The sequence below is a fragment of the Rissa tridactyla genome, chromosome 9 (assembly GCF_028500815.1).
Source record: "Rissa tridactyla isolate bRisTri1 chromosome 9, bRisTri1.patW.cur.20221130, whole genome shotgun sequence".
In the NCBI taxonomy this organism is placed as follows: Eukaryota; Metazoa; Chordata; class Aves; order Charadriiformes; family Laridae; genus Rissa; species Rissa tridactyla.
Window position 1 is genome coordinate 11,868,829 of NC_071474.1, and position 15,450 is coordinate 11,884,278.

Genomic DNA, 15,450 nt, shown 5'->3' on the forward strand with positions numbered 1-15,450 from the left:
TCGCGGCCAGGGGCTGCGAGGAGGCGGGCGCGGCCGTTGGTCCTCCCCCGTCCCTCACCGGGCGCGAGGCGCGGCCGTTGGTTCTCCCCCGTCCCTCACCGGGCGCGAGGCGCGGCGGTTAGTCGTTCCGCCGTTCCCCGGCGCGAGGCGCGGCCGTTGTGCCCGAGCGGGCGGTGCGCGGCGGCGGCGGGACGGCACGGGCCGGCGGCATGCTGCCTGCTCTGTACACCGCGCTGGCGGGGCTGCTGCTGCTGCCGCTGCTGCTGCGCCGTACCTGGCCCTACTTCTTCCAGGACCTACGCTTCGCCCTCACGATGGCGCGGGTAGCCGTGAGGGCGCGGAGAGCCGGTGCCCGCCGCCCCGCCAGCACCCTACTAGACGTCTTGGGGCGGCGGGCGCGGCGGACCCCGCACAAGCCGCTGCTGCTCTTCGGGGCCGAGGTCTGCACCTACGAGCAGGTGGAGCGGCGGAGCTGCCAGGCGGCGCGGGCGCTGCGCGACGCGGCGGGGCTGCGGGCGGGCGGCTGCCTGGCCCTCTTCATGGGCAACCGGCCGGCCTACGTCTGGGTCTGGCTGGGCTGCGCCAGGCTGGGCTGCGCCGTGGCTTGCCTCAACTCCAACATCAGGGCCGCCTCCTTGCTGCGCTCCTTCCAGAGCAGCGCGGCCACCGTGCTGTTGGCGGCCCCAGGTGAGGAAAGCACCGGCCGCGGCTGGCAGGGAGAGGAGCGGGACCGCGGGGGGCTTCTCGGCTGCCTCCCCGCCGTGAGGGGGCTCCTCGCCGGGCCGGTCGGTGGGCTGAGGTGGCAGGGAGGCCTTTCTGTCCCTTGGGACTCCCCGGTGGCGGGCTGGAGCAGAGGGACGCTTTATTCTGGTTGTATCCCATCCTCTAAACTTGGGGATCTGAGAAGTTGCTTCAAACCAGATGAAAGGAAAAAGCGTCCAAATAATTTGCACCATGTTTTCAGCTCATGTGCAAGACGTGGGCATTGAGCTCTGATACCTTGTTAGCTATTTTATAAGGGTAACAAAGACATAGAAATAAAATAGCCCTCGATCATAAACAACATAATGAATTCACAGTTATGTTTGCACAAATGTCCAAATTACAAATAAACAAGGTAATGAAGCATTCTCTTGCTGCAGCTGGACAGTGACTTAGACACATGAAGGTGGTTGCAGTCTATATAATATAAAGCTTTTGTCAGGTTTCAGTTCAAAGAAAAAGGCATGAACCCATGTAGGCAAACCATATTCCTTTTCCATAGGAGAGAGACTATGACATATTAGTATGTTTTCAAAGGAGAGCTGCGTTCTGTCCATATAGAGCAGAGACCTTATTTCATGCCCATCCTTTATATATATTGGCATGTGTATGCGTACATACAGTATGAATGAATGACCGTATGGGAAGTCAAAAGATACTCTTCATCTGCCTAGAGTTAACAAATTCTACATAAATACATACTCTGTCTCAGCTTAGATAGTTGAACTCACTCATCAGTTGTATGTAACTGAGGTATTTTGTATACCCCAAAACTTTAGGAGTTCACATTAAATTTTCTCCTTTTGTGATAAATTTCTGCCTCACTGAGAATAAATTCTGTGCAGTCGCTGAACTTTAAAAATTAATCAGTATTTGAGTTACTAGCATATGTGGGAAAAGCTATTGTATAGGAAAAGTATTTTTTCTACTTCTATAACATACTAAAGAAGTCTTCAGCTCTAAGAAAAAATAAAGTAAAAGAAAAAAAGTAAGCACTATTCATACAAATTTGCTATGTGCTTGACTCCACTAGTGATTGCTGGACATCAGGAGAGGAAAGAAGTCTATGTCTCTTCTGTTGGACCTTGGTTCTCTCTGTCCTTATTAAGTTTCGTCCTTTATTATCTTGCTACTCCATGCAGAAGAAAATACTGTCTTATCAGATCTTACCATCATATGAGATCCTGTCTGTGTGATTGAACAGATAGGTTTCTGAAAAGAAGCATGCTGAATTCATTAATACAGTTTATATGTCATTACAGTTACTTATACCTACATTAAAATATGGATTTCAAAGTTTATTGGAGGGTTACTTATCTCAGTGAAAGTGTTGTTGAGGATTCATTTTAAATCCTGTGGATTATCTATTCAAGTAAAAGCGCCTATGAGTTGGAAGTCTTTTAGTCTGTATTCCTAAAGAAACAAGGTGCAAGCCGTTGCATCAGCTGTTTGGTCACCTTCACTTGAATCCATTATCCAGCTTCTTAAGGGACTAAAAGTCTCGGGGACAACTACATTCTTTCCAACTTGGTTGAAACTGGCAGTGGGTAGAGAAGAGAGATCTGCATTGCTGCTTCAATTAGAGTAATGCAGATGTGACTTGATCATGCAGGGAATTAGCCTACTCGTTGCACATAACTGAAATCATGTCCAGGCTTCAGTAGTATCACTGGTTGCTGAGTCACTTTTTGTTCTGTTTTTCAGTGTTTCTTCCATTTCTGTTGGGACTTGAGAAAGATGAGTTTCATTATTACACATAAAACATAGTGGTGATTTTAGCAGCTAACTTTGTGTGGGCACTTGCCAGGTGAGGCATTTCCCCACAGTAGAGAGGGAAGGTAGCAATGTGGAGCTGGCGATGCCAGGTGTACGCTCCCTCAGAGTCCCACAGGGTCTGTAGGCAAGGGGAAGAGTGGTTGGATTGCTCCTCTGTAATTCTGCTCCTGCTGCAGAAAATCAGATCAAATCAAATCAAATCACTCCCAGTTTTGTGGGGAGACACTGTTCCTCTGCAGTCTTTTTTGCTGGATTCTGAAGTGACTTGAGCATGAGTTTCTCCAGCAGCAGCTAAACATGAAAGCTGCTGAGCCAAAGTTGATGCACTGATAGTACAGGTCACAGAATAGTACAGAATTTTCTTGTAATACTTTTTTATCTCCTTTTTAAGAATTGAAGGAAGCTGTTGAAGAAATACTGCCATTCTTGAAGAAAGAAAATGTTAAAGTTTATTACTTAAGCAAGACATCTGCTACAGAAGGAGTTGAGAGCTTTCTTGATAAAGTAGATGCTGCTTCAGATGAGCCTACTCCGTTGTCTTGGAGATCAGATACAACCTTTAAAACTCCTGCCATGTACATTTATACTTCTGGTACTACAGGTAACGTAAAGTCACAAAAACTATATGGAAGGCCACACATTCCTCCTGACATTGTGATTTTTTTAGTAAAGAAGAAGAATCTGTTACTTAACATTAATTCCTACTCTCATTCATTCCCCCTCAGGAAACTGAAAATTTGATATCTGGGGCTAGGCACTCCCCTGGAAGGGAGGAGGTATGAATTTGAATCCTTGTTAAGGGCTCTAACATCTGTGTTCTTACAGAATAGGCTAGTACTACCATCATTTTGTCTTCCAGTAATTTCAGCAAGTAATCTATTCAGCTGTATCTGATGGGAAACCAAGAAGACATTTCCTAGTATGAATTTCAGTTTCATCTAGGATGATTCAGAACTGCAGGAGATACCTAATTCCAGGAGGGATGCAAGACCTGAGATTAACTTCTGTTTTAGCATTCCCATTCCCTTTGCTCAGCATGTTAGATTGTTGAAATCCCGTTTCCTCAATATCTAGGTACTTGCTATTCCTAGTTAACGTAGTTTTGGAAATTTGGGCACTTAACAGGGGGTAATCACCTAGAAGTTACATGTGGGAAGACCTGTGCTCACTAAGGCTAAACTCCAGTGTGTTGCCTAGACAGAAGCTGCACACCTCCCTGAACTCCGGGACTATCACTTTGCATGAGGGAATGAGAGAAAATCTTTTCTTAAGCCCTTGTGAAACCAACTGGTCTTACTATGTTTACTGTTGAAGTGAAGTTACACATGTTTTTGCTTGACTTTAAATAGGTCTTCCCAAGGCTGCAGTGATTAGCCATGAACGCATAATGCTAGCTTGTGGTTTGTTTGATGCTGGCAGTGTTACCTCAGAAGATATTGTGTATACTGCTCTACCACTCTATCATAGCTCTGCCCTCCTCGTTGGGGTCCATGGATGTATCATGAAAGGTACCGTGCACTTGACTAGTATGAATGAATGTGTTCCTGTGCAGAATTCATGCACAGATATGATCACGGATATAGTAAGCCTTTCCTTAGCTACCAAACTTCGAGCTGAAATACTTGGTTATACAAGTCTCTCTTACCAGAAGTTCCGTAACTCAAGAGACGGTTTCATTTCTCTGTCATCTTCATATGACTTGCACAGATCTTCACCCTGTACAAATTTTGTTTCATCACATGGACAAACAGGATATAGCCTATCCTACACGACAGCTATTTGCACAGTTTTAGAGTAAATTAGTACAGAGTTTGATCTGCAATAATAGCCCTTAACTTCTTGATGAACAGAAACAGAGGTTAAACCAATTATTCAGCATGGATTGTATTTCAGCATGTTTTAGGGTAAAAGCTATATAACCCTAATTCTACAAGTTTTCTACAATGTTGTGCCAAGAAATTCTATACAGTCTTATGATATAATAAGAATTGTTCCTTCTGTTATTTGTTTTACTTTTTTGTACACAGGTGCAACTATTGTTCTGCGTGCCAGATTTTCAGCAACCCAGTTCTGGGATGATTGCAGGAAATATAACGTAACAGTGATACAGTATATTGGGGAAGTGCTTCGGTATCTATGCAGTGTGCCACAGGTAATATTAACCGCCTTTCTTTTTTGGCTAATTAAATTACTGGGAATATTGATTATATTAGACTTAAAATCTAACTATAAGGGGAGGGGGGAAAAAAAACAACCAAAACCTTCCCTAATGAGGTCTGTAATCTCATTGTATACTAACATGAACATTTTTCAAGGAGGAAACAAAAAAAATGGAGCTTGGAGCTTGAATTAATCATTCTTTTGAATAGTGGAACAATGGCAATCCATTAATTGACATTCTGTTAAAATGGATAGAGAAAACACTTACCTTATATGAGCACGCCAGCTGCAAAGCAAAAATGAGGATTTTTCTAGGAACCAGTTGAGCTGTGCCATTTCATATTTGGGCAGTGTGAGTTTTGGGGGTTTTGTAGCTAAAATGTCCTAATCCAAGCTAGTAAGGTGATCCCCAGGTGAAAATGTTAATGTGATTATTGAAAGAGTGACCCCTCTGAAGATACCCTTAATGTACTGTCCTCATAGGGTACCTATTCATAGGCACTTTCCTGCAATCATATTAGTTAATCCTGAATTTAAAAAATGTGTTTGCTCAAAATGACTTTCACAGAGCTAGGCCTAGTGAACAGCAATTAGAATTAAGTAAGAACAAAGGTGGTATCAATCAGTATCCCTAGCACCATTTGAAAACTATAAGCCAGAACAGAGAATCAGATCCACAGTTTCTTTGTAGTTTATGTATGTGTGCAAAATATCACATATACAGAGATGTCATTCTGATGTCAGTTACAGAGATATGAAATAACTTCACTGAAAACCAGTAGAATTCCTCAGGAATTGGGTATCTAAGGAAGATTCTGCTGTGCTTTGTATTATTTCTTCATGAGTTATTAGCCCAAAATGAGCTGTTAATAAAATGAAATTTTATAATAATCAGAAGATTTAGCCTCTGGATTAGGCCAGCAGTCTTCAACAAAAACTGTGAGTGAAGGAGATTTAAACTGAGTGAAAGAAACTGGGCACTTGAAACATATAATTAAGAGTGGTGATAAGTTATACGTCAGTCTTGCAGTTCATGGAAAATCACAATTAGCAAAACACTCATAATTAGCCAATTCTCAACTGGTATAAATAAAAGAGGAAAAGTGAAAAAACTAGATTATCTTCTTTCATGCAGAATGTTTTTTTAGGAAAATAAGATTAAAGAATGAGCTAATATACTAATTTTTCACAGAGTATTGTTTCTTGATAGCATGCATGCATACACAAATATAACTGAGTCACAGGGCATATGCTGTGAATTCCTAAATTCAACCAGTATCTCAAAGACATACAGTTGCCAGCCAAGTATAGATTAGTTCCCAAATAGGGTGAGTTTGGTAATGTTAGCCACAGAGATACTTAGGTTAACCCTTAAAGTGACCTGTTAATCTAAAACAACAGATTTGTAAAAAAAATTAGGAACACAAATGGCTGAACCTGAAGCCCACTGAATGATAAAGCTGAGTGGTATTTGAGGCTGTCCTACTGACTACTCATTATTTGTGGCTGCTTATCTACAAAGGTCAGGTTTTAAGAAATACACAGATAGCTTAGCTTTCATTATTTAATATAAGGATTTTTGTTTACTTCGTACGTAGAATTTAATACCAGTGGGGAAAACACTTTTACATAAGCAAGGTTTATAAGCTTAATATCTGACCCCATGTACTCATATGCATGCTACTTTGAGTGCACAAGTCTCCCAGAAGGATGAGATTAACATTTGAAGAATGCAAGAACTTGACCAAATAGATATTATTACTTAAACTGTTGTGGTGCCAAAAGGGCTTGGCCTGTTACTACAGATGTAACAGAGACACGGTCTTTTCCATGAGAAACTCACAGTATAAGCAAGATCTGCATTGATGTAGGGTGTCATCTGTCCTAACTAATGCCATTTAATTATTGAACTTCCTTATTGTGCTGGTAACTTTTATTTATGCTACCATTTCTTTGCTTTATATATCAACAGGAGAAAAAAACTCCATATGTCACAGTTTTCTTTCTGATTATATTTCCAGCTAATTTACGTAGTTATTTCAGAACAAGTGAATAGTCCAAGTATGATAAAAATCATCTTAAGGGTGAATCATTAAGTCCTTCCTTCCTCCTTTCATTAACTGTGACTAATTAATGGCTAAATAACAAGTTTTCTTTATCTGCCTAAGCAAATGGTGAAGAAAGATTGAAAATACAAATTTAAGAACAAGAAAAGATGAGGGACAGTGTGTAGCCAAGCAGCATCCTGTCCCCAGTGAATCATTTCAAAATAAAGTGTGTAAACTCAGATGTATAAATGCCCAATCAACTAAAGTATCTCCCATGAGAGACTAAGGTATTGTGTACAGTACTGTAGAGGATCATCTACAACAAAGACTTTACAAAAAGCAAACAGCAAGTCATTTAGACACTATGCATAATTTCAGCAGATTTCATTGTTCTATTTTAAGCTTGGTTCTGTGCTAACAGGTTAATGGCAGATCTCTCAGTATCACAGACAAGACTATATATTAATGTATTTCTTCATTAGATTAGATTTAAACATCAATTTCTAGACCATTGTGCAGAAAAGCAATAATAATCCAGAAGTGGTGTGACTGAAATAAAAAAATAAAATTTAAGTTTTACAGTATTTAAAATTTTTGGACATTTTATTGTGGCATTTTTTGGTCTTTTTGGGGAATATGACACTATAAGACCAATACCTGTTTGTCTTAATGGCCAGATTTCTCTCTTGAATCCCTCCTTGAAAGAACGTTTTGCAATTCCAGTGTTCTGTGCCCATCTCTACTCCTACCATCTACTGCATTGCCCTCTGTATTGTATTTCCTGAAAGACACAGAGCCAACATACTTATTCTGCACAAATACTTGTTCTAATCTGTTGCTGATAGAATAGTCTTATTCTTTCAAAAAAGTATTCCAAGTTATGAAGCCAATATGTATTTAAAAAGACTCTTCATGCCTTAAAATATTATTAAATTATGTAATAAACAGTTGGAGAAAAAGGCAGGAAGTGGGATAAAAGAGCTTTTCCATATTTTGCTAAAATTCTCTCAGGCTGTTGTTACTTATTAGCACATTAGGTATGTTTATGAATTACAAGTGTCTGACCCAGTTCAGTTGTTCCTAGTGTTGACGATAAATATAAGCATTTACGAGAAGGCATAAATCCTCACTATGTATTTATTACCTTATTGTGTAAACAGAAAGATCTAATAGCACTATTAAAAATTATATGAAGTGTAGTAATAGAATTTTTAGCAGGCTCAATCCTGCATTTAAAATGGGAGAAGGAGTTTCCTTTCCACCCAAACACCATTTTAAATCCTGCAAATGTTTTGCTGAATTCAGGGTAAATTACACTCTGCTGCAGATAGTGACCACAAGGCTTACAAACAAAATAGTTTAACGCGGTGCCTGAGTTTCATTCTGGCTTTGTGTAGAATTATTTGTTCCTGTCTTCATCCAAATCAAGTTAACTACTAACTACAGTTAGATACATAGCCTAACTTGCCCAGTAATTTCTTTTCTTTTTTCATATCATAATAATGAGCTTAATGGTACTGATGTTTGCACACATTTTGCGTCAGAATATGCTCAATACTTTTAAACTAAAGTTTCCTTAAGCGTTTTCCAGAAGTAGAAGCTTTCACTCGGCCAAAATGTAAATTCATGACTGTTTCTTGTTTCTAGAGAAACAACGATCGGGATCACAAAGTCAGACTTGCCATAGGAAATGGAATAAGGGCTGATGTTTGGAGGGAATTTATCCGAAGATTTGGAAATATTAATATTTTGGAGTTTTATGCATCAACTGAAGGAAACATTTCTTTTGTTAATTACACTGGAAAAATTGGTGCAGTGGGAAGAGTAAATTGCCTGCAGAAGGTAAGAATAACAACAAAATCTGACATTTTGTCCTTCTTGGTGAAGTTTGGTATATTGCTGAGGGCATATACTAGGCTGCTTGTATGACAAGTTGCGAAGAACCCAGAGCCCAGTTATGAACTTCTCCCTAAGTAAAGTGTATAGCTGCCCATGCTACATATCACAGATATCTCTTGCTAGTTCAGGCAAAAGGACATTTAGACTTGGCACGTCCAGTTGAAATGTGATGAATTTGGCTCCTGTTGAACAGAAAGCTGACTATGTAGTATAATTCTGACAATATTTTTCAAGATTGAATATTCATGTGTGTATACATTTTGCAAATTTTCACTAGAAAATCTTACGCTATGAACTGATTAAATATGACGTAGAGAAAGATGAACCAGTCCGAGATGAAAATGGATACTGCATAAGAGTTCCCAAAGGTAAAAACTTAACTCCTTCAAAAAAATTCAAAAAAAGGTATTTACTTCTTAAAATCACATCTCTTTGCATCGCTTCTACCTGGAAAGATACTAAGAATTGCCATTGAGTAAGGCAGGTTTTTAAATACAAGTTAGAAAATATGTAACAAATCACATGCCCTTGTAATACAGCATAACAGAAAGGTAAAGTACAGCGGGAAACGCAGGATCTGTATACTTAGATTTTAATAACTTTTATGATTTTAATAATGGACAGACTAACATTTTTGAGTACAGATCTTGACTTCCAGCAGGAGCTATTTAGCTCTTCTCAGAATTTGTACTTAACATGCCACTAAAGAATCATTTGCAAAACAGAAAGCAGTTCTGTTTTCCAGCAGTAGCTGAAACTTTTTGCCATTGGCAATAGAGAAAGCACACATGAAATACTTACTTTATAATATATCTTAATATCAGTTTTCATAGGAGGGATTTATATATTGGCACAGGCAAATCTCTGTTTAAACCAGATACTTGTGGTACTTCCTAATTTTGTTGCATTCTGTTACCTGTGTAGTCGTTACTGTGAGCGAGTCCAGAAATGTTTACCTTCTCTCTACATAAGGGAACAGGTGGATGGGTTATCAACTGTGTTAAATTCTCACTGCTGAGGAATATACCAGTTACGTTAAGTGTCTGTCCCATAGGCATGCTCTTTCCTATGCCAGCTCTCCCTATGCAGTCTCTTGAGTTGGGATGAGGAGGGATGTGCACGCATATATTCCAGATTTACATAAATGCACCCAATGTTTAAGTTGCTGAACTGGAGAGATGTGGAAAATATCTGCAATGTAAGAGAGAAACCCATGAAGAAGTGTGAAATTGCAGGCCTGATGGGGACAGACTGTAATTTATTTTGTATAGAGATAAAATTCACTCCAGCATGTAACATCCATGCAAAGCTCTATATAATGTGGGGTTGAGTTTCAGTTTACATAAACATACAGGTGCTCCTGCTCTCTTCATAAATTACTCCACCTCTAGCACATCAAAGAAATAAAGAACATATTAAGCAGCCTTTTGGTCTATTTTACATTCAAAGTAAGCAAGCTGAACTCCAATATTTGGTTCCTAAATCCAGCTGAATCTTTTGGTTGAGGGGCAAGGGTGGCCCATGCCACTGAGTTACATGGAAGTAGCCTATACCAATGGTCACCCCCTAAAAACATGCCTGGTGCCATGTATAAGTTTCCTTTGTAGCCTACTGAGTCAGGTGTTTTAAACTCAGGTGTTTTTAACTCCTACCGAGTCAGGTGTTTTAAACTGAGGTTTATGAAGCTGTCTAGAGAAACTGGGCAACTATTTTCTACTTACCAGACAAGACCTCAGAGATTCTGTTCTGCTGCATTGAAATAATCAGGAGATAAATTAAAAATAATCTTCTGGCATTTTTGAAGGGCTAGTGAATCGAGAGGGCAAGGTGAAACTCAATCTGTACCTCCAAAACTGATTTTAAAAGATGATGATTATGAAAAAATTCTCAAATAACTAGCAGCTGCAAACTTCACTGATGTAATAAAAATCAGTTATTTTGTGGCAATTTACACTGTGCATTTTAAAAAAATGTTTTTCCTCTTCATAGGTAAACCTGGACTACTGATCTGCAAAATCACCCAATATGCACCATTTAGTGGCTATGCAGGAGCAAAACAGCAAACAGAGAAGAAGCAATTAAGAGATGTATTCCAAAAAGGGGATTTATATTTTAATAGTGGCGACCTTTTAGTGATTGACAATGATAACTTCATTTATTTCCATGATCGAACTGGAGACACGTTCCGGTGAGTTTATTTATTTAAATTCTTGTCACAAGAGAAAATTCTGACTCATTCGCAAGTTTGAGTTTATATCCAGTATTTCCTACTGACTGATGAAGAGGAATTTCTCTGACTTTGGTCAGAAAAAGAAAGGACTGAGTCACCTCCACTGTTGTATTTTATCAGTTGTGTTCCTAGTTACATACAGAGCCTACAAGAGGTTCAGTTTAGGGTGAAGAATGAGTGCTATTTTGAATAGTCAGAAGCCTGTCATTCATAGAACAGAACCATTGTGGTTTCACATTCACTATACTTCTAAAACTCAGCATAGAGCGTAGGATGAAATCTAAGGTAAGTAATGTTTGGGAGTTTTGTTTGTTTAGAGCCATTTTAAGCATGATTAAACTAAGCGTGTTAAATTCTTCTGAGATTTGAATAAACTGGAATGCATTGTTGAATTTTGCGGCATGTTTTTGTCTACTTTTGAGAACATGTTCCTTGTTCTAGCGCAAAAGAGCTTTCTGATCTCAAGCTCAGTGCTCAGCCGATTGTAAAGTCAGATATTAAAACGCTGGAGATTACTATATGTAATGCACATAGAAATCATGACTTCTATTGACTGCTTATTTTCCAGGTGGAAAGGGGAAAACGTTTCTACAACAGAAGTTGCAGATGTTTTAGGACTGATTGACTGCATTGAAGAAGTTATTGTATATGGAGTATCTGTTCCAGGTATGAGTGAAATACTTGAAGTATTTCAACAAAAGAATTTTTTAAAACATGAACAAGATACCAATATACTGAACTGCAGAGTATAGGAACACCAGCTTATTTTTTGTAAGCTACATTCGATACATTCCATCATTTCAATGTATACAATATTAATTAGCTAAAAAAACCTAGCCAAAGCTTATATTAACATAGTATGCCAAGAATACTAACAGGAGAATGGAAGAACATTTGAGATTAAGTATCTTGGATATAAACATCGTTGTTTTCACAGGAATATAGCCCTGAAATTACTGTAGAGTGGGACAAAAAAAATAGACTTGAATTTCTACAAGAACAAACATCACTTAGGAAATTGATTCCTCCCTTTTTCACCTTTCTTCAACTATCTGAAGGAATGCAAGAAGTTCTAATGGGTTTACTGCCTTTTTTCTACTCCTCAAAAATCTTTGAACCTTTATAAACTCTTTAAGTGCTTATAGCAGCTTTTTTTTTTTTTTTTTTTTTTTTTTTTCAAATTTGAGATGCACTGCAGCTAAAGGCAGATTCCCAGGTATATTGGAAGATAAAAGAGGGAACAGATACAGCTTTACGCTACTTTCTGGCCTCCTATATTTTGGAGGTACCTTCCTGTCCATGTTTTTCACTTACCCAAAATCCACAGGACACCCATCTAGCCCGTCAGTACATTTGCCTTGCGATGGACAGTTAGAATGGAACCCATTCTTAGAGTTAATATAGGGATCTGAAATCAAACAAACAAGGTTAGATTTGATCGAAATCCCAGGTACTGCGTTGCGCAAGTGGTTTGAATGAGGTGGCATAATACATTGCATGCCCTTAGAGTAGTCTGAGGAGGAGGAGGAATTTTGGAGCCCCTGTTAACTAAGTTAGCAGATATTAATAGGTATAACAGATTAATTATTAATTCATTAACAAGTATCACACTTTTCCAGAAAGGCTTCCAGACTATGGTATATCATAACATGGGTCACATCAATGACAATTTAGTATTTTGGAATTGAAAGGCGTGTTAGAGATGCCACTCTTCCTACATCCACCATTTCCTTCCACCATTTATTCAGCATGTGAGAGATTCTATTAATGTTACGATCCGCTCGCTATTTCCTCTACTAAAAGTGGAAGCCATGAGAATAGAAATGCCCAGTGTTTCTGAGGCTAGAGTAACAAGGCTATTTATAAACCAAGATGAGATATTAGAATAGTGAATTTAATTGAAATAAATAAAGTCTTTATTAATCATGTATGCCTCTGCTACACCTATTGATTTAAGTAGAGAGCTTGTGCTCTACTTTTCTTCAAGCATTAGATGCTACACAATTCTGGGAAAGCATTCATACGGTTCTAATGTAAAACTTCATATAAGAATATTACTTATTTCTTCCTACTTTACCTGTAACCCCAGAAAGCAGAAGGAACACTAAAAGAATTGTGTTTAAATGGTGCCCTGTCCCTCAGCCACAAGAGGAGGGAAGAAGCCCTCTCAGTATGTAAAGCAAGTAAAAAATCTGAAGTACTTGGATTTTTACAGTGCTTAATTAATAATTCTTATGGTAATAAATAATGGTAAACTGGGTCTTACTCCTTTTTGTCTTCTTTCTGCATGGATGAGATTGTCGGCACAGTGAGTACAAGCAGATTTACCATGATTTATTGTAAAGTAAATTAACCCACACAGTTAAATGCTGCTGCAGGTGGACTTCTGCAGAGCACCAAGACCTGATTTTCCAAAGTCTTTCCAACAATGTTCAAAAGGAGAATGATTTTCAAAATATCTGCCATCTATAATTCTGGTGCCAGGCTTCCAAAAGAGTTTGGCATCTAGCATGCTGAAGCCTTAAGCAAATCTAATCACTTGCATCTCTAAAGGAAAACACAGTTAGCGTGTTTTCTAACGTGGCTTAGAAGGAAGGGTTCACTTAAAGGGCAGGGGAGAGGGTTAGCCTGAACTTGAACGTTAAATATGAGCTACCCTTATTTGCTGTCCTTATTTCTTCAGGTTATGAAGGCAGAACAGGAATGGCATGTATTCGACTAAAGGAAAACTGGGAATTTAACGGAGAAAGTACTTACAGACATGTTAGCACTCACCTTCCGAACTACGCAAGACCTCGTTTTATAAGGATTAAGGTAAAGCAGTGTTCCTACGTAGCTTTTGTGCGTCCATCTGGATTGTATTTTCTCATTTCTATGAGGACTATGGACTTTCTAGTTATACTAACAATTCCCCAGAAGGCTTCTTTTGTCTCTCACTTGCTTTTGTCACTTACCAATATGAAAGTAGAACTGCGCCCAGATGCTTTTTCAGGCTGAACTCAACCAAGTTGCATGAGCAGCCACAGTATACCTCGCACATTTTATAATGTAAAATCAGGAAGATCTCTTAGTAGAAAGTACATTTCTTGTTGGATTCCTTCAGCACAGTAACGCAGCTGTGTTCCTAGCTCTAGTGCAGCTCCATCTACAGACTGTTCTATGCAAAATAAAGATCCCCACACAAATAAAAGCTTGCAAGAGAAGCCTTACATTTTTTTCCTACAAGTTAAATAGCCAAATTCTAAACTGAATTTTAACTTGAATTAGGAAAATGTTGCAAGAATGTCACTGTCACTGTACTTCTGAAGTTATTTATTTAAAATAAATGTTGCTCCTCTGAGAAAGGTTGTATATTCACTGAGATGATTCAAGAGGACTAAAGCAGAGATCTCAGCACGTCTAATTATTTAATCAATCTTTAAACTTTTGAGTTCTACAAACAAAACAGTTGACCAGTCAAGGTAGTGGTATGTCTTGCCATCCCATGTGAAGTACAGAGTCTTGCCCCGTGTCCAACTAGCATTTTCTTTGCTCTTCTTTTCTGTGAAAAAAATCTGTTGTTTTTTGATCTCAGAACATAATTAAATACATTTCTGGATAAAACCCTTCATTCTCTCTGACTAAAAGCTGAAAACTAGTGTTTTCCTGCCTCATTTAAATAGAATGCTAAGGTAAGCCTTTCACTAGTGTTTCTGTGTTCCCAGCATGTTCCACAGTCCAGTTATTATCTGATGAATGCAGATAGTTTAGACCTTTATTAGCAAGGCTTTGACTTCTGTGCTGTATGGGTTTTCTTTGAATGATTCCCTTTGAATTGAGGAAATCTAATCATCTAATTCCCACGATTATATGCTGACATTGATAAGTAGAGATGCAATTTTGTTTTCTAGAGTGCCATTGAACTTACAGCAACTTTTAAGTACCGTAAAGTACAACTAGTGGAGGAGGGTTTCAATCCAGCAGTCATCAAAGATCGCCTGTATTTCCTGGATGACAAAGAAAACCTGTATGTACAAATGACACAGGACATGTATAACTCAGTAAAAAACCACATCTTCAAATTGTGAGCATGTGAAAAAAAGTAAATCCGTGTTTTATAATACTTAGTTTTTAAAGCATCTATTATTCTAACCTTGTCAGGAAATTCTATTTATTAATATTAGCAAATATCAGTATCTGAAATAAATTGTGAATGTGAGATTGTTTTAATAAAGCAGAACTTCAGCTCTACTTGTATCTTAGCCTGACTTCTCCTCTCCTTCATACTTTGAATCTTACCTACCTTCCTACTGCGTATGGATCTATTGTTAATGCTGTGAATGTTGATATTGGGCACCTAAGCATGTGAAAGTGGACACAATACAAGACATCTTTATGCAAATGCATTTATAGTCATACTAAAGGGTGATCCTCTGCATTAGTAAAAATTACATCCCTAAGTCAAAACACAAAACTCATTAAAAAAAGACCATTAACGAAGCTTACAGTTGTCTCAAATTAACTAATAAAAAAAAGTCTGTATTAGATGCTTACATTAACTTTTATCCATTGCAGCAGAGATGCCCTCTTATTTTT

The 15,450-nt window shown here is 38.6% G+C and overlaps 1 protein-coding gene across 1 annotated transcript; it reads left to right on the top strand.

The window, feature by feature from the left end:
• The first annotated feature begins 209 nt into the window (after window positions 1-209).
• On the top strand, window positions 210-14,942 carry SLC27A2 (solute carrier family 27 member 2). Its single transcript, XM_054213769.1, has 10 exons — window positions 210-687; window positions 2,930-3,139; window positions 3,888-4,046; window positions 4,566-4,690; window positions 8,394-8,588; window positions 8,923-9,013; window positions 10,635-10,833; window positions 11,444-11,541; window positions 13,559-13,689; window positions 14,766-14,942. The coding sequence occupies exons 1-10, from the start codon at window positions 210-212 to the stop codon at window positions 14,940-14,942; spliced, it is 1,863 nt and encodes a 620-aa protein (XP_054069744.1).
• The last annotated feature ends 508 nt before the right edge of the window (window positions 14,943-15,450 follow it).

Coding starts and splice junctions, on each gene's coding strand:
- SLC27A2 (XM_054213769.1), top strand. CDS start 210: ATGCTGCCTGCTCTGTACACCGCGCTGGCGGGGCTGCTGCTGCTGCCG. Junction 688..2,929: donor CGTGCTGTTGGCGGCCCCAG/GTGAGGAAAGCA, acceptor CTCCTTTTTAAG/AATTGAAGGAAGCTGTTGAA. Junction 3,140..3,887: donor TTATACTTCTGGTACTACAG/GTAACGTAAAGT, acceptor GACTTTAAATAG/GTCTTCCCAAGGCTGCAGTG.